The following is a 21152-nucleotide window of genomic DNA, read 5'->3' as shown; positions in this document are numbered from 1 at the left end:
TCACCCAAAGGAGTTAGGTCTCTGATAACGTATCCACTAGCTAAAATTCGCCTAGTCTAGTCGAGGAAGCAGGAAGGTATCATTGGGGTTGTGGATGGTGTCACAGGGTGACAGCGAGTGTAACCGTGCGGGAAGAGCCGTCGTCGACCGCCAGCTCGAGCCCTATCTTTATCGCCACTATCAGCCGCTCGCTCCCCCCCGACATCGGCTCCCTCGCAATCAAGGGTGCCAAATCGAGATAAATACATCTTCTTTGTTGGTTTCGAACAGTAACACAGTAACAGTAGTAGTCTACTACCAATTACCACTTGAATCCTTCCAAGCCTCTGTTCTACCAATTGCCCGTCGCCATGGGAATTGCCACCGAGAACAATCTCCCGCAACCCTTTGCGGAGGAGACGATTTTCGCTCTGCTGGACTCGATCGGTCTCAGCCGTCCTGTCGCAATCAAGCCCCTGAAAGTGACTGCTGCTTTCCACATCATCTACGTCTTGACCTACCCCCGAGCAATCATTGCGCCACTCTTGCGATCGGACCAGCCCCTCCCCTCAAGTGGGGAAGAAGAGGAGGTGGACTTGATCCTGCGCATCTCCGGGGATCATGTGCCGCGCATCAAGACGGAGAATGAGACCGCGATCCTGACGTGGCTGCGCGAGCACACCTCCATTCCTGTTCCCGATGTTGTTGCCTTCGATGTGACCAGTGCCAACCCCTTAGGTTGCGAGTATCTGATTTGCAACCGGTGCCCGGGCCAAGCCATCTCCGACATCTACTCAACTCTCAGCGAGGCTCAACTCGACTCGATTCTGTTGCAGCTAATGAAAATCCTTCTCGAGCTCCATCAACACCAGTTCCCACGAATCGGAGGGCTGGCCTTCGACGAGCAGCAGCAGCAGCAGCAGCAGCAGCGCAGCATCACCGTCGGCCCCATGCTGGACGAGCATTTCTGGTTCACCGGTGATATCCCGCGCTACTTCTCCAAAGAGGAAACCTTTACGAGCCTCAACTTCCGCGGGCCCTTCAATAGCTTCGCCGATTACGTCTCTGCCGCCGTGCGATCTTACCTGCACGTGGCCGACATCCATCCCTCGCTGCAGAGCCCTCTGGCCCCATTCCGCCCACGTATCGCCGCCTTCCTCGATCGCCTCCCCGCGCTCGCCGGGAACACACCCACGGAGTGCAACTTCTACCTCGCGCACAAGGACCTCCACTTTGCCAATATCCTCTACGACCCGGCCACCGACCGCATCACCGCGATCTTGGACTGGGAATTCGCCGGCACCGTCCCCTATCCGCAGTGGGATCCGGTACGCGCCTTCCTGTGGAACGCGCAGCCCGGCCAGGGGTCGTTTGACGAAAAGTACCGGCTGCGCGATCGGTTCTGGCAACTCTGTCGCGAGCACGGGGCCGCGGTGTTGGCGGAGACGGAGTGGCGGGACCAGCGGCTGGAGAGTATGCATCTCGTGCGGAATGCCTTGCGGGGGATCACAACCAATGTGCCGCGCGGGCTGCACCCCGAGGCTGTAGAACGGTGGTTCGGTGATCTGGAGAAAGGGCTGGCTTACTTCCAGCTGTAGACGGAGGAGAGAAGAGACTCTGTGGGGGGAAGTCAAGAATTACTGGGCTTAGTTGTCGTCTGATGAACAAGTAGGGACGGATGATTATATTGCTGGTTCTATGGATATTTCAGTCAACGGGGGACCCAGTACTCCTGCTGCTCGAAGGGAAGGCTCCAGCAGAGACGGGTGTATTCGTGGTAGGCTGCGTACACATACATATCTGATGAAAACTACGGTGCCATCTATGAGGTTGACTCCACCAATTTCCCTTCCAACCACTTTCCAATCCGCACACAGTTATCATCCACCGCCACTGCAAACCGATCAGCCACCCAGAACACCACGAACAGCAACGTCGACCACGCCAGAAAGAATCCCATCAGATACGGGCCCGTTGCCTCGTGGCCCGTGATCCGCCACATCAGGGGGAATAGCCGATAGCCCAAGCCATGCATCAATGGCCCATGAACGATATAGATCGAATAACTGATCCAGCCCAGATACTGCACGAGCCGGACGTCGAACACTCGCGAAAGGCGACTCTCCTTGGCGCTGTGGGAGATCACCCCGACGAGGATAATGGCCCCCAGTGAGGGGAAGACGCGGTAGAAGCGCACGTCCCACGAGGGAAGGATCTTGGCCAGCGTCATGTAGCCCGGGGTGCGGTGAATGCACTTGTCTGGGGCGGAGAGGAAATACAGGGAGATCAAGACGAGCACCGCCCTGAGGAAGAGGATGAAAAGCCCCATGTTGTTGGCGGGAATGATGGTCTCAGGGGCTCGGGCAGCGTCCCAGCGGAGGGAGGTTTCGGCCAGCAAGCTGCCGGCCAAAAACAGGACCATCACCCACCGAACATGACCGTAGCAGTAGGCAATCAGACCAATCAGACTGGCCACGCGGTACCGGTAGCGGAGCCGCACCAGCACCAGGAGAATGAGGAACAGCAGGAGCGAGGCCCGGAACTCCATCGGGATGGTCCACAGATGCACGTCGTACTCGGGATAGGTCTCCTCCCAGGCAAAGATGTTGGTCATGTTCCACATCATTGACGCCCAGTGGGCAGTCTGCGCCCCGAAAGTGGGCAACCGGGGTTGGTGGTACTCGTTCTCGGCGGTAATGATGGTTGCATCCATTGCAACCTGGGCGGGATAATCCCAGGCCCCTGTCTGAATCAAGATCATGGTGATCAGCGTAGCGAGGGTCGTGGGCAGGAAGAGGCGGAACCCGCGGCGGAAGGTCGAGGAGCTCAGACTGGGGAAGACAGCCTCCAATTTGCTGGCTCGCACAAGCTGCCAGGATCGGTAGGATAGCACGAAGCCCGAGAGCACAAAGAAGATACAGACCGGGGCGGACCCGGAATAGACAAGCCGAATAATTGGCAGCTGGTGGAGGCGCAGATTGTGCTCGATGGGCTCGTTGTTGTGGGCGCAATGAGGTTCACGATGAGCCTCCTCGGGGGTAAGCCCGTAGCCGTAATTGACGAAGTTGTGAAAGGCCGAGATAATATGGTAGTTGACCACGCAGAGCGCAGCTATTCCGCGGAGCCCGTCAAGAGGGGCGGTGCGGCGCAGGGATGGTCGTTCAGCATTGTCTCGCCATAAACTGGTGATGAAGTATGGCAGTAGCGCCGTGAAAACGAGAGTGAGGCAGTTGGGAAGCTTCTTGCGGGCTTTTTGCAGCCATGCCTCATAGACATGGGGCTCTTGTTTCTCGGCATCATGTTCTCCATCGACATACTCGTCCAGCTCTAGTGAGGCCGTGCGGTGGGATAGAAGCGGCTCCATTAGGTATGAACCGGGGGAGAAAGAGAAAAAGAAAATAAAAAAAAATGGGGACACGAACAATCAGTCCGGGGCACAGGGACTATCCAAAAGTCATCCAAATGTTTGCTCTTCATATTTGTAATTCCGACGTTGCAATATTTACATCACAACAGGCATAACAGATGATGGAATGGCCCTGCAAGACCAGAGCTGCAGGACAGGGTTCACAAATCAGGTTAGAGCGGGGAAATCAAAGCTGGAAACTCCGAGTTCTCATTACACAAGCCATTGTGTCAAGCGTTTGGCTTGCAGCGATGATCTTGCGATCTGGCCAGAAGTAGGGCTAATTTAGCGCAGGATTGAAGAGAGAAACGGAGGATCGAGGCTGATCCTTCCAATACCTCGTAAAACACTAGCCGTATTATTCTTCCCCGCCGACTAAAAAAATGTCCCGATAGCAATCAAGCCAAAGATGCTCGCCGCGGCAACAAATGACAGTCCGACCATCGACATCGACTGATCCAATTGTGCCCCAAAGAGGCAGGTATACGACATCGCCGGCGCCGCGATGGCATCGAATACCGCCTCGAGCATGTTATCCGGCAGCAAGACTCCGTCGGACCCCATCAACTGCACGATAACGCCCCCGACTGCACCGCCGAAGCCGATACCCAGTGCATACAGCACGACTCCTAATTGCATTCGTAAGATTGGTGGATTCAGACCTCCTGGCATCGAAGAACGAGGCGATAACATACCTGTGTATACTATCATGAGTGAGCGTGGTGCTGATAACAGAACCGCCCCTATAGCCATGCACACTGCACTGCCTCGCATCGTCCACAGGTCAAGCTGATAGGGGCCAAAGAGAGGAGTCGCATCGGCCGATTGCGTCGGGGATTGCCGTCGCAAGAAGAGGGGTCGAATGCAATGCATGAGGATGGCGAGTCCCATCAGGCTGACGACAGGTTTGAGGCAGAGGAGGAACCCGGTCTAGAGCATTGGGGATGGTCAGTATCATTGCTCCGGTCCACGGAGTGCAATCTTCGCGAGGAGTTACCAACCTCGGCCATAGTCCCTTGATAACGGTGAGACACGGTCGGAAGGAGAAGAGAAAATGGGTAACGTCCGATGCGGGATATGAGGCATGTCGCAACGAGCCAGGAGACCCGCAGGTCCGACCGCGAGGGAAAGTCGGGCTTCCTTAGTTGTTTCAGGCAAGAAGTCGCCCAGGTGGTCAATTCGTGCTGTTCTGTATGTTGGTCGGCAGTACGCTGGCCAGGGTTCAGCGGCCGTTCATCGGAGGGTATCAGAAAGGCTAGTGGGAGAGTGACGATAGGGAGGACGAGACTCAGTAGTAGCGACACGTAGACACCATAGCTCAGGGCAAAGGAGGCTATTGCGGAGCCAGCAAATTCGGCGGCTAACAGGGTGGTGGTGATATGAAATGTATACGAGTGGCTGGGAATAGTACATGACAATTCACGTTAGTGTTCAATGCTCAAGTCTTTTGAGTTTGGTTCTGGCTTTCAAAGAAGGTGGTGATGGTACCGGTCGGATGAAGCTGTCATGTCACTAAGCAAAGACAACATTAGGGCTATTGTGGTTCGCGAATCGCCGCCGAACAGTCGAAATAATGAGGAGCACCACGTCCAGGCTAAAGGCAGTTCTGACCATCCTGTATCACGTCTGTGAGCTCATTCATGCCTCAAAATCCTCACCCTAAAGAGCCGGTTAGGGCATATCCATACCCACGAAGAGGATCCAGCCTTCTGCCAAAATTGTACCCCCCCAATTTAGAACAAGGATGAAGCGACGAGAGAAATGTTTCCGAATGTCTGTTAAAATAAGAAAGTATAGTATATCTAAATGGAGAAAGGCGAAGAGTCAGTACCGTAGCCTCGACAGGTAGAAAAAGAAAAGAAGAAGATGATGAAAAGTAGGAAGTGGAGATCATCTACCGGGGACACAGTCAAAGGCAACCTGCCATCCTTGGATATAAGAAGCATTGGGAAGGATCGCTCCCTGTGGATCGCCATGAGCAGACTGATATCGATGTTGAGAGTTCGCAGTGATTATAGACTCATAAAGCCGGAGATGGGATAGGAGCTGAACCGAAGCACACAGTTGCCGTAAAAACACTATCGAGAAACAGAGAGGTCTTTGAGATTTGGAGCTGGGTCGGGAGTTGGAGGAAGCCGGCGGAGATAGCAATGGCAATGTCTCATCAGAGCCCTTGCTTCGCGCACATTCATTCGAAACAAACCAAAGGTTAATGGCAGACGACTCAGGTAACGATATCCATGCCATCTCGGAAAATAGGTGAGGATGATAGAGGTCAGATCAACACTGGGGTTCCTAGAGTGTAAGGTATCTTTCATCAGAACTTTTCTAAATGAACGTAGCCGGTTGGATTGGACCGAAAATGCCCAAGGGACTTCTGCCCTGTGACGGGTGATATTCAAGTGTTCACTCCGGAGCTAAGAGCAACATGCTCGATATCCCGGACATTCCGGGTGACCAATTTACTCGGTGATAAGAGCCTGAGCAGGCGGAAACTTTGCAGGAGCGCGGACCAACAATCAGGGGAGGGGCTGGTGCGCATGAAGCCGGTAGGAAGTCTGACCAGGCTGGTAAATTCTAGCAGCATGTGGGCCCAGACGATTGGATTGCCCTAGTTATCCCGGGCTAGCTTCTCCTCCTCTGGTCATTGCTCATCAGCAACTCCAATTCCCAAGCTGAGCTCTTTCCCCCTCACTTCCATTCACTATCAATCTCTCTCGCGGCACTGAAAACCAAGCATTCATTCTACTTCGACAACTCAATATGCAGTCATGGGTGCTATTATCGCGTATCAGGCGCTTACTGGATCGCTGGATTCCTTCCCAACAGCCCCAGTACGAGCAGGTCGAAGCGATTGATTTAGAAGAGCTTCATGCCGATGGTTCCCGCGTGGATGTGGCACGACACGAGTATGGCATCCTGCAGGACTGGCTCACCTCTTTGATGCGCTCGATTCAATCAGCCGACTACTTAGAGCAAGCTTGGTTGCCAGGCACCTCGAAAGATGCTCATTACTATGTCCCACTGGCAGGACTGGCACGCAAATCCCAGTGGCGAAAGACAATTACAAGCAAGGAGTTTCTCTGTCCTCTATTGGCTTCAGCTGGACTGGAGGTATGATCCCACGGAAGCATTGTGACCCCAGGTAACAGTGCATTGACCAATTGGCATTGACTAGATGCTTGCCTCTCTCTTGACGCTTCTCCTCCCGTTATTCCTACGACGAGTTCTGCAGGATCCCACTCATATCGGGAACTTTGTGGCTCTTTTTCTAGCTAGTGCGGTGGCTACGCTGGCTGGACGTGCCAAAGATCAGATCTGTCGAGTCCTATCTGTTCGAGCTTCATCTGTCCTCTCTCTGGCTATATTCCAAAAGAGTGTTCGTTTTTCGAACCTGGCGCATCTACGGAGTCCCGTGGGAAAGGTCTTGGGCAGCTCCACAACCGATATGATGCTAGTCCGAAACTATGTGCTCAAGGTTCATGATATTTGGAGTAGTCCTTTGCAGTTGCTTCTTATCGCGTTTATGATCGTTCGCCTGCTTGGTATATCTGGGGTCGTGGGTAAGGATGGAGCCTCGTTGCGTGACCGAAACCAGTTATTAACTTGCATCAGGTTATGTGGCAATGTCACTCCTTCTTTTTTCCCAGACTCGGGCGAACGCTGCGGTGGGTGTAGCAGTCGAAGACTACCTGCGCATCGATGAGGTGCGCATCAATCACCTCAACTCCGCCTTCCAAAAGATCCGCGGTATCAAATCGTTGGGATTGGAGCCTATGTTTCTCAAGGAGATACGATCAGCTCGGGAGATGCAATTGGAAGCCCTATGGCGTCGCCTGCGCGTCGTCTTCTGCTTCTTTATCTCCATAAACCAGATGATTCCTGCAGTCACCGCCATGGTTTCCTTGACAAGCTACTGGTATACTGGCCATGAGCTGGTGCCAGAGGTGGTATTCCCTGCCTTGACACTATTCGAAATGACATTCTCGCCAGCCTCCAAATTCTCCCTCTCGGTAACCCGTCAGTTCTCTATTCTCCCGTGTGTCCGACGCATTCTCCATATCCTGCACCAACCGGAACATCGGCCTGCCCGTCACGAACCAGGGGAAGCTCCCCAGTCGAGCGATGCCAGCGCCGGCAATATGATCCAGTTCCATGATGCGAAAGTATCCTACCCGAACGTAGATGACAGTGCGACTAGCTTTGTTCTAGGACCGATCACCATGGGTATACCGGCTAATAAATTGACAATCATACACGGAGCCAGTGGAAGTGGTAAGTCCACGGTGCTAGCGGCCATTGGCGGGCAAGCTGAGGTCATTGAGGGTCAACTCCTACGAAATCCGGCAACGATGGCCCTATGCACTCAAGACCCCTGGATTATATTAGGTACTGTTCGTGATAACATCACGTTTTTGCGGTCTTACGAGCCCGTGCGGTATCACCAAGTCGTCCGCCTCTGCTGCCTCGAGTCAGACATTGCCTCGTTTCCGGGCGGCGACCTCGCAATAGTAGGGGAGAGTGGCGCTAACCTCAGTGGTGGACAGAAGGCTAGAGTCTCTCTGGCACGAGCTGTCTACAGCGAGGCAGATCTTCTGCTTTTGGATGATTGTCTGGCTGCAGTTGATCCCCGGGTGGCGCGCAAGCTGTTTCATGAGTGCATCCTCAAGCTGCCGCAGACCGTTATTTTAGGTAATGCTACATCTGCATTAGAAGGACGTCGAATGCTAAGTAAGCTCGTTATAGTTACACATCAGGCCGAGTTCATCCAATATTGCGACCATGTTGTTTCTTTGGCCAACGGCATGGTTGCGGAGGTAGGAAGTCCCGAGGAGTTACGAAAATCCCCACATAGCATTATTGGGTCAATCCTTGTCGGTGAGACAGGGACTTATAGCAAGGACCATTTGGATGGAGCTATGAGCATGGAATCAACGCCCAAGCCAGATTCTGCTGATTCCAAGCAGATCACCTTGGCGGAGGAGGAGCGCGCCCGTGGTAAGGTTGACACTGACTTATATCGATTCTACTTTGAATGTGCTGGAGGCCCTCGGTTCATAATGCTGCTCTCCCTCATGCTCTTTCTCACCGTTGCTGTTCGAATTGTCAACAGTTTCTGGTTACCATGGTGGATGGGAAATGTGCTATCTGTCTCGACACCTACTTATCTTACAGGGTATGCTCTAGTCGTCATGCTACAGGCCGTCTTCATTGGTATGTTTTGCTTCCTATAACCGACGAACAGAATTCAGTACTGACGATGACAATCACGCCTGTAGCCTCAGTTGGGGTGATTCTCGTATTGGGAACGATGAAGGCTAGCCGGAGTATCCATGAGGGCGTCGTCACCCGTCTCTTCCGCGCACCATTGGACTTCTTCAGTGGACAGCCTCTAGGTCGCGTCTTGAACCGGCTATCGGTAGATATCGATGGAATTGACTTTCGACTCATTAATGCGGGCGATTTATTGCTTATGGCTGCAACATCGCTGTTTGCGGCGGTCATTGTGCTTGTCTGGAGCTCCCCCTACCTTCTGCTGGCCTTCGGACCGATATTCTACTTCCAATATCGTATTCAGTCTCTCTACCGAGTGTAAGTGATGCGTTCCCTCTTAAACGTCGTTTACTGCAGTTTGGCAAGGACTAATGGAAAACCCCTGTACGCCAGGTCTGCCCGCGAACTCCGACGCGTTTGTTCTATCCTGGACTCCCCTGTCCTCTCCGTTATTACAGAGAGTATGGCTTCGATGCCGACGATTCAGACGTATGATGCACGAGAGCTGTTTGAAGAACGTCACCGTGTAGCCCTTGGTCGTGCTATTGTCGGAATTACCGTCCGCTATGCATTGGAAACATGGATTACACTGCGGATCGAGATGCTTTCAGTGGCCCTGCTGGGGTGTGCGGGTTTGCTCGGGGTCTTTGGTGTGCTCGACTCGTTACAGATGGGGCTCATCTTCACCCTCAGCATTTCACTGTCGAAGCATATGCACCAGTTTCTGTGGTCTTTGATCAATGTCGAGGTCGAGATGAACTCCACGGAACGACTACGCCACTACATGACTCGGATCCCAGTGGAAGATGATCACCGCGTGCAGCCGACGAGCCCAACCTGGATGGGGGATACTCCGGACGGGGCGCATCCCTACATTGTAATCAAGTCTTCCGACTCCGAGCCAGAAGATGAGATCATCTTCTCCAATGTCACTGTCCAATATCCGCGCAGCCACAGCCCATCCCTCCGCGATTTCTCGATGTGCATCCGAGCGGGCGAGAAAGTGGGGATCATCGGACATAGTGGTGAGTGTATCCCAACCCCCTCTTTCCCCATCGCCAGCTCTCGTATCTAACACCCACATCCTTGTCTAGGCTCGGGTAAATCGACTATCTTGGCGGCTTTGTCGGCCCTCGCCCCGGTGGTGCACGGTCGGATCACCATCCGTGGGACTCCGATCAACGACCTCCCTCTCACCACCCTCCGAAGCATGGTGCACGTCCTCCCGCAAGACTCGGTCCTATTCCCCGGCTCGGTGCGTCAGAACCTCGATCCGCAGAGCTCTCACTCCGATGACACCTTACTCCATGCGCTTTCCGTGGTGGGGGCATTCCACGCCTTTGACCTCCGCTGGAGCGGCTCACTGTCCGGGAATGGGGGAGCGCAGGCCGATCCTACACCCCACTGCACAAACAGCAGCGCTCTGCTCGACACCGTGATTGCACCCAGCGGCACGAATCTCTCGGCTGGACAGGCGCAGCTGATCTGTTTGGCCCGCGCTCTGCTGGCCAACCCCCGCATCCTTGTCCTGGACGAGGCGACCTCGAGTGTGGACTTGCAGACGGAGAACCATATTCAGCAGGTCTTACAGGAGCACTTCCGCGATAGTATCATTCTGTGTGTGGCGCACCGTCCGACGAGCGTGGCGTGGATGGATCGAGTGATCGTCATGGCAGACGGCATCTGTGTCCGCGAAGAAGGCCGTGCGGGTATTCGCGCGGATGTTTGAGATATGTCTCCAAATCACTAGGGCGCTATTCAGGTTGGCGAACTTTTTTTGTTGAACTTGTTGTGGTGAAGAAAGAAAAGGCCTGCCGCAATTGACTGTGAGGGTGGGTGTGGCAACTTCGAACTTGATTGAAAGTTGAAGGCAGTTTTTTTCCTACAAATCCAGACATTCAAGCGTAAATCACCCAAGGCGTTCAGGTAAAGACGAGGGAAAGTGTATGATATACTTCCTTTAGCCAAGAGAAGGCTCCCTTTGTCTTATAGTATACTTACTAAGTAGACCATTGTGCATTCTCGATAAGGTTGCAGTCTTGGTCTTTTCATCACGATGGTTACCGCAGGTTACCAAAGAAGATCCTAAACTGATTTCATCGGGACACCGTTTTTAGTTACTATCCAAAAAAATGATCAGAGTTAAAGATCATCCAATACTGCCTGTCACTTAGAGATTCATATGCCTTATCTACATTCTGTCGGTGTTTCTTCCTGGATCAGGGCCAATAGACTATCGTGCAGCCTTGATTACCAGATCCCTGTCTTTCGCTCTTCTAGTATATGTGAAGTTGACCAGCCGATCTTGTCAGTCGCATCCCCACCACAGTCTATGCTATACATGCCGGAAACCGGGCGGGATGCTGAAATCCCCAGCCTGTTGTTGGTCTTATCACGGCGCCGGTAGTGCACCCGTCGACGCGGGCACAGAGCCATTATTCTCTTGCCTGCCGTGCAAGGGAAGAGGGTGGGATCTAGTGAGCGGGATGGCGGTCCATGCGAAGATGAACAGGTCAGCCAGTAGGAGCACAGAGCCCACCAGCGCGGAGGCCTTGACGCCGGTTGTTCAGGAGCATGTAGTAGCCGGCGAGGGCGAGGGTGACGCCCATCAAACACAGGCACGGCGGAGGTCTCGGGCATCAGGGCTAGGAGAACACAGAGGGCCAGAGAGTCTGTAAAAACGCAAAAGCCAAACCTGCAAGGCATGGTAATCACTAATTAAGCTCTTCCCCAGTTGATTCTAGCTGATCGAATATACTGCTTTACATATATATATGCAAGGCCAAGGACGCGCGGCTTTCACGGTCGCATCCTAGGTATTGAGTCGCCTGGTCAAAAAAGAATAATTGCAACCATGCAGGGGGGTATCAATTATAACGATCAGAACGCTGAAGCAATGTATGCTCCCAAATATCCGACACAATCGCACTGTTGAATTTCGCAGATACTGTCAGCGGAAAATCTTGTCTGCGGGTCCATACGAGGGGATCACGGTGCGTAAGCCACAAAACAAGTTGAATCATGGCCTGAACGAAGGTACGTTGTGAAGAAGTATCAGTCAATACCATCAGAACCTATACTTGAATCTAGTACGCTCCTGAATGCTCCTCTATTGAGGAAGTTCAGTGATCACGGCCGGCGCCCCCTTCGTCGGGTCCTCAACATCCACAAGCTCGAAGATAGCAAACTGCTTATCAAGGTCCTCGATCTCCACTTGCTTGGTCTCGGGAATGAAGAACCATCCAAAGAGAAAAGCCAATGCTGACAGGGAACCATAAATGAAACCTAGTTTGCCGCCGAGATCAACATGATGCGGGGTGTCGGCCGTTTCCATGTAAGGATATGTGAAAGTCACGGCGAATCTATTCACACGGGTTAGGGTTGAACCGTGCATCGCGGAAGGGAAGGAAACAAGATCTTAACATACTCGGTGACTAGCTTGACAGTATATGCGATCTGAAGCGTCATCTCTCGGAGCGGAGAAGAGGGAAGCTCGGCACCCAGCACGTATACCAGGGGAGCCCAGCCCAAAGACCAGCTGAAGCTGAAGAGCAGAAGCATGGCTACAATCCCCTGCTTGGCGTGGACATTGCTGGAATCCGCGGTGCCAAGGCCGCCCATGGTCATTAGAGCCGTGGTTTGGAGTAAAGAACTGGTGTGGAAGAGCATTCTTCTCATGGTTAGTATCTGTATTGACGAGATGACAGTGGGAGGTTGGGTACTGCTACTCACCGACGTCCGACGACATCGATTATCGATGCACAAATGATAATGGCGCCAATATCCACAGCGTTCGTACCGAGGGTCACGCTGAACGGATTAACCGACTTCAGTTGCTTGACAAACAAGGTTCCGTACTGCGAGGCGAAAGCCTGACCGGTCGCCTGCTGGAAAAAGTTTGCCGCAGCAACCACAAAGGTACGCTGCCGGTTCTGGCGCGTGAAGAGATCCCTGAACGACTTCTTTTGGAGTTGCTCGGCCACCTTGGCAGAGAGAACATCGAACTCTTCTTGAATGGCCTGTTCAGGAGTACTCTTGGGCTTGAGGGCAGTGAGGGCCTGGAGGGCTTCGATCTGATGATCGCGGAGGAGATACCAGCGTGGAGACTCGGGGATGAACCAGACCAAACAGAGGACTATGAAGGGGATGACGAGGATCAGGCCAAACGGGATCCGCCATGCAGCATCGGTCGTCATTGTCTTCGTAGCTCGGGCCACGCCGGTGATGAACAGCCCACCGCACTTGATACTCAGCCAGTATATCACCCCAATTCCACCTCGGTTCTTGGCGGGTGCCAGTTCGGCAAGGAAGGTGGGAATAACGGCCAATTGCATTCCAAGGTAGATATCTACAGCCGTATGAGCCTCGTTAGCCAGATTTGAGAGACTTGTATGGAGTGAAATCACGCACAGTGAAGCGCTCGTGCCGTCTGAAGTTGAGCTTGGGTGGTAGAGCTAACTACGACCGAAGCACTTCCGAGAGCATAAACACTCATCGAGAAAATGCACATTCGCCGTCCCCATCTGTTGCTGACATAACCACCGAGGAAGACTCCTATCGAAAGGCTTCATTAGCAGCTGGTCACCTGTGGAATCGAACAAGAAATCCAAGAGAAGGCTACACTCACCGATAATTTGACCGGCAGCTTTAATACTGTTGTACAGGGAGGTGTCCAAAGCCGGAATCTTCCAGGTATGAGTCGAGGCGTCGTATTTACCAAATTGCCTGATGAAAGAGTCCATGGCCTGACACGACGAGAAAGCCTGGTCACTCAGACCATAATTGAAGGCCGACAGTGCCAACAGAGCTGTCGAGAATAGCAGCATGGAGCTGATATTCCATTGCCTTGAAACCATCTTGGCGGAACCAGACCGAGAACGTGCCAGGAAATCTGAATAGGAGGGGTAAGTGCCAGGATTTATCTGATCCGTGTTCGATTGATAAAATAAGATGGATAACTCGGCAGAACACGAGAGAGAAAGAGGGTATCCGCCCTAGCCAGAGAATCCCATTTGACCGCGGGGTTGTCAATCGGGTCGCATCTTACAGTACTATTTACCGGTGTAACTGTCTTTTCAAACATTAGTCATAGCATTGAGAGTCCTACTGATGGCGATGAAAAGCTGTTCGGAAGGGATCGGATGCACCAGACTCCAGTTGTGACAGGGCCTGGACGCTGCCTCGGTATTAGTGACTGCTCTACAGCCTTGTAAGGCCGAGAGAACCAAGCTTTGTTGGGCCAATTTTAGCCGGGCTCGGCAAAAAATACCCGTCGCATCGACGAGACATGCGTACGGGTTTTGTAATCCAGCCCCTCACTTTGCTCCACTATTACGTTCACGATCCACCTCTCACTGTCTAGCGAAAATTTCAATTTTTTATTCATGTTGCCTAGTGCACTGGAGGGTGCGACAACCGTTTGAAAGCTCAGAAGAGTGAGTACCCTTTACCATATGCTATATCTCATAGTAAAACACATTCATAGGATCAGAACTCGAGTAGCTTTGTGTAAATTCGTGGTGCAGTAATGCTTTAGCGGGACAAACGGGGGGAATAAGAATTGAAGAGGAGACTTTGCTGACTGTCCAAGCCCCCAAAACAAGCTCACACCAGTGAATCCTGTATTCAGGCTGGTAAGGTAAGCACCTGGTAAAATTGATTGCTAACAGCGGGGCCAAGGAATATCATCATACAAGGACGGCTTGGTTCGTGGACGAACGGAAGAGGAACGGAGATCAACAAGGCCGAAGTCTTACTGGGTTAGGAGCTAGCTAGGGCGCCCCGAAGGAAGCAATAACGCACACCACATAGCCGTGACTGGAAATGCCACGTATATATAAGATATCCACGTCTGACCGACATTGCCTCCTTGACTCTGCTATGCAGTCGGCATATCTCAACAATCTCCCAAGGTAGCCCACAAGACAAAAGTACATTTTTCACTCTACCGATGTGCAGTGCGCATAGCTGCCAAAGGCCAACGGTCTTCTTGCATCCGGTCCGTCGCCACTGGGATCACAATCTTGGGATCGGGATCTGACAAAAACACACTAAATGCCGAAGCCGCTTCAAGTTTTTGCATCAACGTGACTATCTGGTTTGCCAGATTCCGACCTTTGGGGATAATGCAGTAGTAATGATTATCTCTGAAGTCGGCAATCTCTCCTCGACTTGGAATTTTTGGCCTTCAAAACACCCGCTGCTTCTGGGAGTTTCCGGCCTCGTCCTTTGACGAGCTCCCATGTCTGAATGTCAGATCAATATTTAGGCTTTGCATTTCCTTTTTTCTTCCTTTGTTGGTCTGCATGATTACCTCGCTCGCCGTTCCGGCTTGAAAGGCTGGGCACGCCTTTATTGAAGGAATTGAAACGGTTTGATGGCTCCTGTAAGTTCTTCTCCATTTCTCTTTGATTTTCTTTCTCTTCACGTTACCTCTTGTGAAACAACTTGCCTTCCTTCTAGCATTGATGTCAAACAGATTTCCATCCTTGATGAGAAAGGTGGTGCCATCTCTTGTGTGGTGCCGTGGGGCGAATTGCGTTGCAATCTGTAGCCGGCTCGCCAACTTCTCCTCTTGGTAGCAGCACGAGGACGACGTTTCCGGTGAACACTGCTTCAAAGTTCATTGGAGGTCTATAAACTAGCAGAGCTGATGCAAATATATGTCGGTTTCATCTATGTTAATCGCCGCCAGTTTTTGTTTTCCGCAAAATTAGCACGGACGACCCAAGAACATAGACTTTCTCAGGTACGGTGGATACCTACCTTCCTGTGGCCCTGGAACTTCACACACAATAGCCCAGAAGACAGCCATGAGTCCTGTCAGGATGTGAAGCCTACTGAAAGACCATTTCTCTTCCTCGGGCTCGGTAAGCACAAGCTGCTGCAGGCGTTAGAATATATACTCCAAATCTTATGTCAATACTTCTATATCAGTAACCATGCTAGAGATGACACGGGGAATTGGCATGGTGAGTTCTGATTTGTGTGTCCTTCGAGTAATATATTATAAGTATTATTGTGAACGATAATGCTGGAACTACTTTGGGATCAATTCTTGTTGTGTGAAAGCTAAAATTACTTGAATGATTGAAGACCAGGACACATAGTTATTTGCGAAAAGCATACCTGTTATACCAGGGTGGGATGGCAGGACTTCCTACAAGAGGCTCAAGTACCTCTGTGAATAATTTCTGCTAGATATAAAGACCAAGTGATATATAAGACGACGAATAGTCTTCCATCTTCACAATAAGGCAAATGCAGTAGAAAGAAAAAGGCCAAAAGCAGAGAGCCGGGAAATGTAGTCTAGACTCTGTTATACCTTGAGTGGGCCTTGCTCGTGGGAGCTCGGCGTCTGTGCCCGCTCCGCATAGTGTTGGCCCTCCACATCGCTCCCTGGTTTAGTGTGTTTCATGAAGGGTAGTATAGCGTGCACAGTCCACCCACGAGTGCCCGGAGATCTAGGGGCTTCAGAGCGACTCTGCTTCTCTACTGGTGTCGCTGGTTCTGTGTGGGGCTTCTCGTTGTTATCTTGGTGATTCCCTCCCTTTGTCTCACCGCGGTGAAAGAGAGACTGACTCCTCTTTCGCATGGTCTCATACCAGCCCCCATGCCTATTGTGTTCCATACCTCGTTGAATGAGGATCTTAAGCCAATTGGCGTTGTACGCAAGTGCGACGAAAAAAGCGGAGACGACCAAGGAGACCCCAACTGCATGGCAAAAGACAGTCTTAATCAGTGCCAAAAATAGTTAAAACGCAGTGTATCGATCGGACTCACAGATAATCGGGAATATCCAGCGCCCTTGATATGCTAGGTTGCCATTCTCATGTGGGAAGTCCGAGATATCCAATGCGAACAGACTGGTCAAGAATGAAGCCGGTAGCTGCGAGTTTCAGCATCCAGGTGTTTCCCGACGTCCCGGCGACAGTTGTAACGTGCACTTACAAAGATGATCGTCACCACTGTGAAGCTCATGACCGTGTCACTCTGGCTTCGCGTGGCCTGGGCCTCAACGATGCCCGCCTTCTTCTGTTTCAAATCAAGCAATGTGTTGATGTCGGCCTGAATGCTTGTGGCGTCTCGCACCATGCCTTGGATATCGTTACTGGCTTCCGATAGAGCGAATTTCGATTTAGCCTGAGACCCGATTTTACCCAACTGACTCACGACGTTGTCTTGATCATGCGCCAGGGATTTGAGAATGTTCAGCTCGTCGAGAATGTCCTTGATCTCATGAAGGACGTTAGTTTCAACGTCGATCCTCTCGTATGGATTCTCGGATGTCGATTCGCTCTCCCAATAATTCTGAGGTTCTGAGCCCCTTTCAGAGGATACTCCATTCTGCTGTAATGGTTTTCTTGCTTGCGACTCTCCCTTCCTTGCCTTGAGGTTGAGGGCGTCCCGGAAGCCAGCGAACAGGAAGATTTCTTCATCGCGCTTTACATGAATACAAGTCAGCATCAGTGCTAGCTCGCGGGCCTTCCTGCATGCATACCATCGTTTGAATTGCCCTGCGGTACACTTCCAGAGGCGCGATTTTTTCCTTAAGGGGCGGATCGATCAGAATGTCCCGGGCATCGAACATGTCCCGGGCGGTATCCAATATCCCTTGCACAATTCGGATCTGATATGCCGGCAAGCTGGAGGCTTGCTCTTTCTTTTCCTCGGGAATGTCGAAATCGGCCTGATTCAGCTTGTCGAGAACTCGTTCCAAGAAGGTTTTCTCGCCATCTTCGACTTCCTGTGTTACGCTGGTGATAATGGTGTCTAGAGATACATTGATAGCTCCATTAGCTCGGCCACCCGGGCGAGGGTAACATGCTGATCTTACCGTCGTGCAGGATCCATAGCCATAGCTGGTTGACCTTGAGGATCTGAAAGCTTTCTGCTTCGTCTTTCTGTGACGCGTACGACCGGTCCTGATCGTTTCGTTCCTGCTCATGTGGTATTTGTTTGGACCTTTGCTCCTCGAGTGATTGTGTGCTCTGCCTGGCTCTCTTTTCCTTTTTAGTCTTAAACAATCGCGAAAGAGCCTGGTCGCGATCCCTTGTGTACGTATTTGAGATCGAGTCGTAATAATACTGATCTAGGGTAAGAGCCTCGTGGACTATTTTCCGCGTGTCCTGCTTCGACTCAGGCCAGCTGAATTTTCCGTCAGGCTGCGGACCGGTTTGCGATGTTGCCTTCGGACGCCGCTCCGAGGTACTCTGCGACTTGGGGTCCTGCTGTTCGGTATGGAGGTCAACCCCTGGCTCTGTATGGTCCTGGCCGTTGTGCTCGTTCTTCCCGTGATTCTGAGCTTTGGGAGGTCCAGCACCCCACGATATGTAGGGAAACTGTAGTTGACTGTTAGCGTCATCCACCTATTAACATACCAAGCAGCTGAGAGGATTTACAGACATAGAGAGCAAACATCGACACGCCCTCCTCCTTCACAAGTCCACACTGTGGTTTCATATAATGTTTCTCTCCTCCCGCGGGTATCTCCACCCAGCTCCGTTTCACTAGCTTCGCCAAGCGACGATGCGTGCTTTGACTATGCTCCTTCTCTCGAGATATTCTGACCATGAGTTCCTGTTGCCAATTAGCCCAGGATTCTGCAAGATGATGGGGCACTAATACCTTGACGTATTGCAGCTAGATGCGAGAAGGTCAGTACAGTTCACTCGTTGACTTCTCTGATGTTGAATGGTACACAAATCTTGGAGATGTCTCACATTGTTTGTGGGAATATGAACCCATCGCATCTGCTTTTGTTTCATCGGGCCTGAATCTGCAGACTCGCCCTGTTTCCCGGTGGTATGTTTTGACTCTCTCGGTGGTGCTGACGGTTGTTCGGCTGCCGACTTCTTTGATAGCGCCGTCGTCCCTTTGAAAAGCTCATCTTGCATAGCCTGAAGGTCGCGATATCCTGTGTCCATCATGATGCTATTGGGCCCTCGCCCGTACAAGATCTCCCTGATTTCCCCACGTTTGAGCTTGATCGCAATTTGTGCTTTAGCCTTAATGGTCACGTCAAGCACTATGGCGTAGGTTTTGTCGGTCTGAGGGACGGATCTCTCGTATTCGAATTCAGGCGAAAGCTTGCCATTGCTGGGTCTACGCAACGAAGGAGGGTTGGTCAGGAGATTCATAATTATCCCAGTAGCAGCAGGTCCGTTCTCTCGGTCGTTGGCCGGGTCCCCTCCGTCTCCATAGTTTTTGAGCTCATTCCCTTTTCTGAACAGGATCTCACCAAAATACTCCCCGCTGGAGAGCAGCCACCAAAGGGCGGTCGGGAATCGGTAGTTGACGACAAAGTCCAGAGGCCCCATACCTTTCGCCCTGGCCTTTCCAGCCGAGTAAATATCCATGAAACCATTCAAATACTTCTCTTCTCCGGTTGTGTACCGCCAGGCTGCGGCTCCAACCACGCGTTCTGCAGTGTTGCACCATTCACCTTTTCTGTGTGCGTCTTCCCCATCCTGCATGAGGCCAGGTGAAGTAGAGGGTTCTTTGGCTTCGAATAATTCTCGCAATTTGTTCCAAAGCTGTTCCTCAATCTCAGGCTCGTTATTCACGACGGCGACCGCAATCGCACTTTCAGCATCCTTCCCTTCCCCCAAGATCACATCTAATACCTGTGAGGCATCTTTCCTGTCAATCATTACCAGGAGGATTCGGACCATTTCTTCATGCCCGTTTTTCACTGCAGCATGCAATGGTGTGAAGCCGCGGCTCGCCTTGATCAAAAGATGAGCACTCCAATCATAGCTCAGAGCATTCATCCATTGAAGTCCGTCCACATTCCCACTTAAAGCAATCACATGCAGCCATGTTGCACCACACCGGTCTTCTAATTGTGCAGGGCTTCCCGAGTTCTGACCCATAACAGCTTCACACAGCTTTTTTTGTGCGTTTAGCAGCGCCCAGTAGAGAACCGGAACTCGATGGCCGAGCCTCTCCTGCTCCCGAGACTCATCCAATAGCCATTCCACAATGGGCGCTCTCTCGCTCTCTGGGGAACGATGCACTTGATCTTGCGCCGGGTCGGGCGGAAAGAAGAAACTGGACTCCAGCAGTTGGAAGATGATCGAGGGATCCCTTTTCTCGGAAATTGCCCAGCCCAGGGCGGTTCTATCCGCAGGGTCGCCGATTCTCATGAGCGTGGCCAACTTGATCGGCGGAACTCCGAGAAGCAGTCGCACAGTGTCCTCGTCATTATTCTCACATGCCAGCTGGAGTGCGTTTAATCCTGCTCCCGTTTTTGCTGCAAGGTTTGCACCCGCGTCAATCAGAGTAGGAATGACTGAGTTTGCCTGGAAGGTGGCGGCATTCAGTAATGCCGTATATTGCCATGCATCTCGAGTCTCGATGTTCGCTTTGAATTTGATCAGCATTTCCACGATAGACTTCTGATCCTTCATAGCCGCGACTATGAGCGCGGTCTCGTCATCCTTGTTTGGCTGGTTCACGAGCGCGGGGTGTTTCTTCACCAGTTCTGCAATGATTGCGAGGTGGCCTCCTTTCGGAATGCTGGTAGATCGGGTTGTGTCTCCACCCTTCGAAGCCAGATGCAGCGCGGTATTTCCATAATTGTCACTAGCTGTCGGGTCAGCCTGGTGCCTCAATAAGATATCGAACACCTTCTCATTCCCTATCTCAGCTGCGGCGAGAAGCGGCGCCATGGTATGGTCGCCGTTCACCAAAGGAGATCCGGTTGCTCGTCTATTCCTGAAATGTTGGATAGCTCGAAGCTGGCGAGTACGAATAGCAGGCAAAGATGGAGTAGATTCATCATTGACCGTTGTGGCTTTTGTGTCTGCGCCATTGGCCTCCAGAAGCTTGGTGATCTCAGGTCGCTCAAAGGCGGCGGCCAACATTGAGGGGGTTATTTTCTCCATTTTAAGTCCCATCACATCCTCGCTAGTGAAACTTATATCGGCGTTGATGATATCGAGGCTGCGCTCAAGGATTTCCAAGAGGTCCACTTGACTACCGCACAAAATTGCAGCTTTCAATGCCTTGAGCGGTTCGGGTTCTCCTTCGTAATCCTTGGCATTCTTGACCGTGAGATTGACATCTGCTCCTCGATTGACCAGAAGCTGAACGAGGTCACTTCTACTCAGCTCGATGGCCAGCAATAGGGGAGTCGTCCACTCCTCTGAATTCTCGCTCTCTTTGCTTGCACCGTAGGTGAACGTCATGTTTGCAAGATCATTGTGTTCAATAACAAGGTTCTCCGCAGTCTGCGGTTCTCCGTCCTCGATCGCTTTGATAAGCTTTTGCAGTAGGCCTTGGGGCCGCTCTTGCTCTAGAGCTCTATTTTCGGCTGCGCCATTGTTATTATCTCCAACATCTGCAACAATGTCCGTGTGCACCAAATCATCATCTTTTCCAGGACTATCGTCGTCCGCTGGTTGATCGTCTTCCACTGGTGAACCGTCACTCCCGGTGACACCATCTGCCTCGAGAGCACGGCCTTCCTCTGGAATGTTGCCATTCGATG

The 21152-nt window shown here is 51.9% G+C and overlaps 7 protein-coding genes across 7 annotated transcripts; 2 read left to right on the top strand and 5 right to left on the bottom strand.

Annotated features, from left to right (window-relative positions):
* Positions 1 to 350: 350 nt before the first annotated feature.
* On the top strand, positions 351 to 1673 carry BO95DRAFT_493247 (phosphotransferase family protein; the record flags this gene model as incomplete). The annotated part of the gene is made up of 2 exons (XM_025590756.1): positions 351 to 850; positions 914 to 1673. The coding sequence occupies 2 exons, from the start codon at positions 351 to 353 to the stop codon at positions 1575 to 1577; spliced, it is 1164 nt and encodes a 387-aa protein (XP_025443913.1). The 3' UTR covers positions 1578 to 1673.
* A 146-nt stretch (positions 1674 to 1819) lies between these two features.
* BO95DRAFT_347315 (acyltransferase family protein) lies at positions 1820 to 3130 on the bottom strand (the record flags this gene model as incomplete). The annotated part of the gene is made up of 1 exon (XM_025581998.1): positions 1820 to 3130. A coding segment is annotated over one exon (1311 nt), but the record flags the coding sequence as incomplete, so codon positions are not given.
* A 630-nt stretch (positions 3131 to 3760) lies between these two features.
* On the bottom strand, positions 3761 to 4893 carry BO95DRAFT_462096 (uncharacterized protein; the record flags this gene model as incomplete). Its single annotated transcript, XM_025588880.1, has 4 exons — positions 3761 to 4014; positions 4081 to 4315; positions 4387 to 4783; positions 4874 to 4893. 4 exons carry the CDS (start codon positions 4891 to 4893, stop codon positions 3761 to 3763), a joined length of 906 nt encoding a protein of 301 aa, XP_025443911.1.
* Positions 4894 to 6563: 1670 nt separating this feature from the next.
* BO95DRAFT_359002 (P-loop containing nucleoside triphosphate hydrolase protein) lies at positions 6564 to 10388 on the top strand (the record flags this gene model as incomplete). The annotated part of the gene is made up of 8 exons (XM_025582428.1): positions 6564 to 6948; positions 7001 to 8077; positions 8132 to 8599; positions 8665 to 8977; positions 9053 to 9476; positions 9546 to 9684; positions 9754 to 9980; positions 10047 to 10388. The coding sequence occupies 8 exons, from the start codon at positions 6564 to 6566 to the stop codon at positions 10386 to 10388; spliced, it is 3375 nt and encodes a 1124-aa protein (XP_025443910.1).
* Positions 10389 to 10909: 521 nt separating this feature from the next.
* Positions 10910 to 11365, bottom strand: BO95DRAFT_430361 (uncharacterized protein; the record flags this gene model as incomplete). The annotated part of the gene is made up of 1 exon (XM_025584951.1): positions 10910 to 11365. One exon carries the CDS (start codon positions 11363 to 11365, stop codon positions 10910 to 10912), a length of 456 nt encoding a protein of 151 aa, XP_025443909.1.
* A 403-nt stretch (positions 11366 to 11768) lies between these two features.
* On the bottom strand, positions 11769 to 13485 carry BO95DRAFT_493244 (general substrate transporter; the record flags this gene model as incomplete). Its single annotated transcript, XM_025590755.1, has 5 exons — positions 11769 to 12021; positions 12087 to 12329; positions 12392 to 13007; positions 13070 to 13213; positions 13287 to 13485. The coding sequence occupies 5 exons, from the start codon at positions 13483 to 13485 to the stop codon at positions 11769 to 11771; spliced, it is 1455 nt and encodes a 484-aa protein (XP_025443908.1).
* Positions 13486 to 15852: 2367 nt separating this feature from the next.
* On the bottom strand, positions 15853 to 19870 carry BO95DRAFT_84082 (uncharacterized protein). Its single transcript, XM_025592264.1, has 8 exons — positions 18382 to 19870; positions 18287 to 18301; positions 18065 to 18238; positions 17496 to 18000; positions 17160 to 17431; positions 16610 to 17101; positions 16442 to 16547; positions 15853 to 16372 (listed from the first exon to the last, which is right to left on the bottom strand). Exons 1-8 carry the CDS (start codon positions 19804 to 19806, stop codon positions 15978 to 15980), a joined length of 3384 nt encoding a protein of 1127 aa, XP_025443907.1. The 5' UTR covers positions 19807 to 19870; the 3' UTR covers positions 15853 to 15977.
* Between the last annotated feature and the right edge of the window lie 1282 nt (positions 19871 to 21152).

Source organism: Aspergillus brunneoviolaceus (genome assembly GCF_003184695.1).
Source record: "Aspergillus brunneoviolaceus CBS 621.78 unplaced genomic scaffold BO95scaffold_21, whole genome shotgun sequence".
In the NCBI taxonomy this organism is placed as follows: Eukaryota; Fungi; Ascomycota; class Eurotiomycetes; order Eurotiales; family Aspergillaceae; genus Aspergillus; species Aspergillus brunneoviolaceus.
This window is presented reverse-complemented; position numbering and strand designations above follow the sequence as displayed.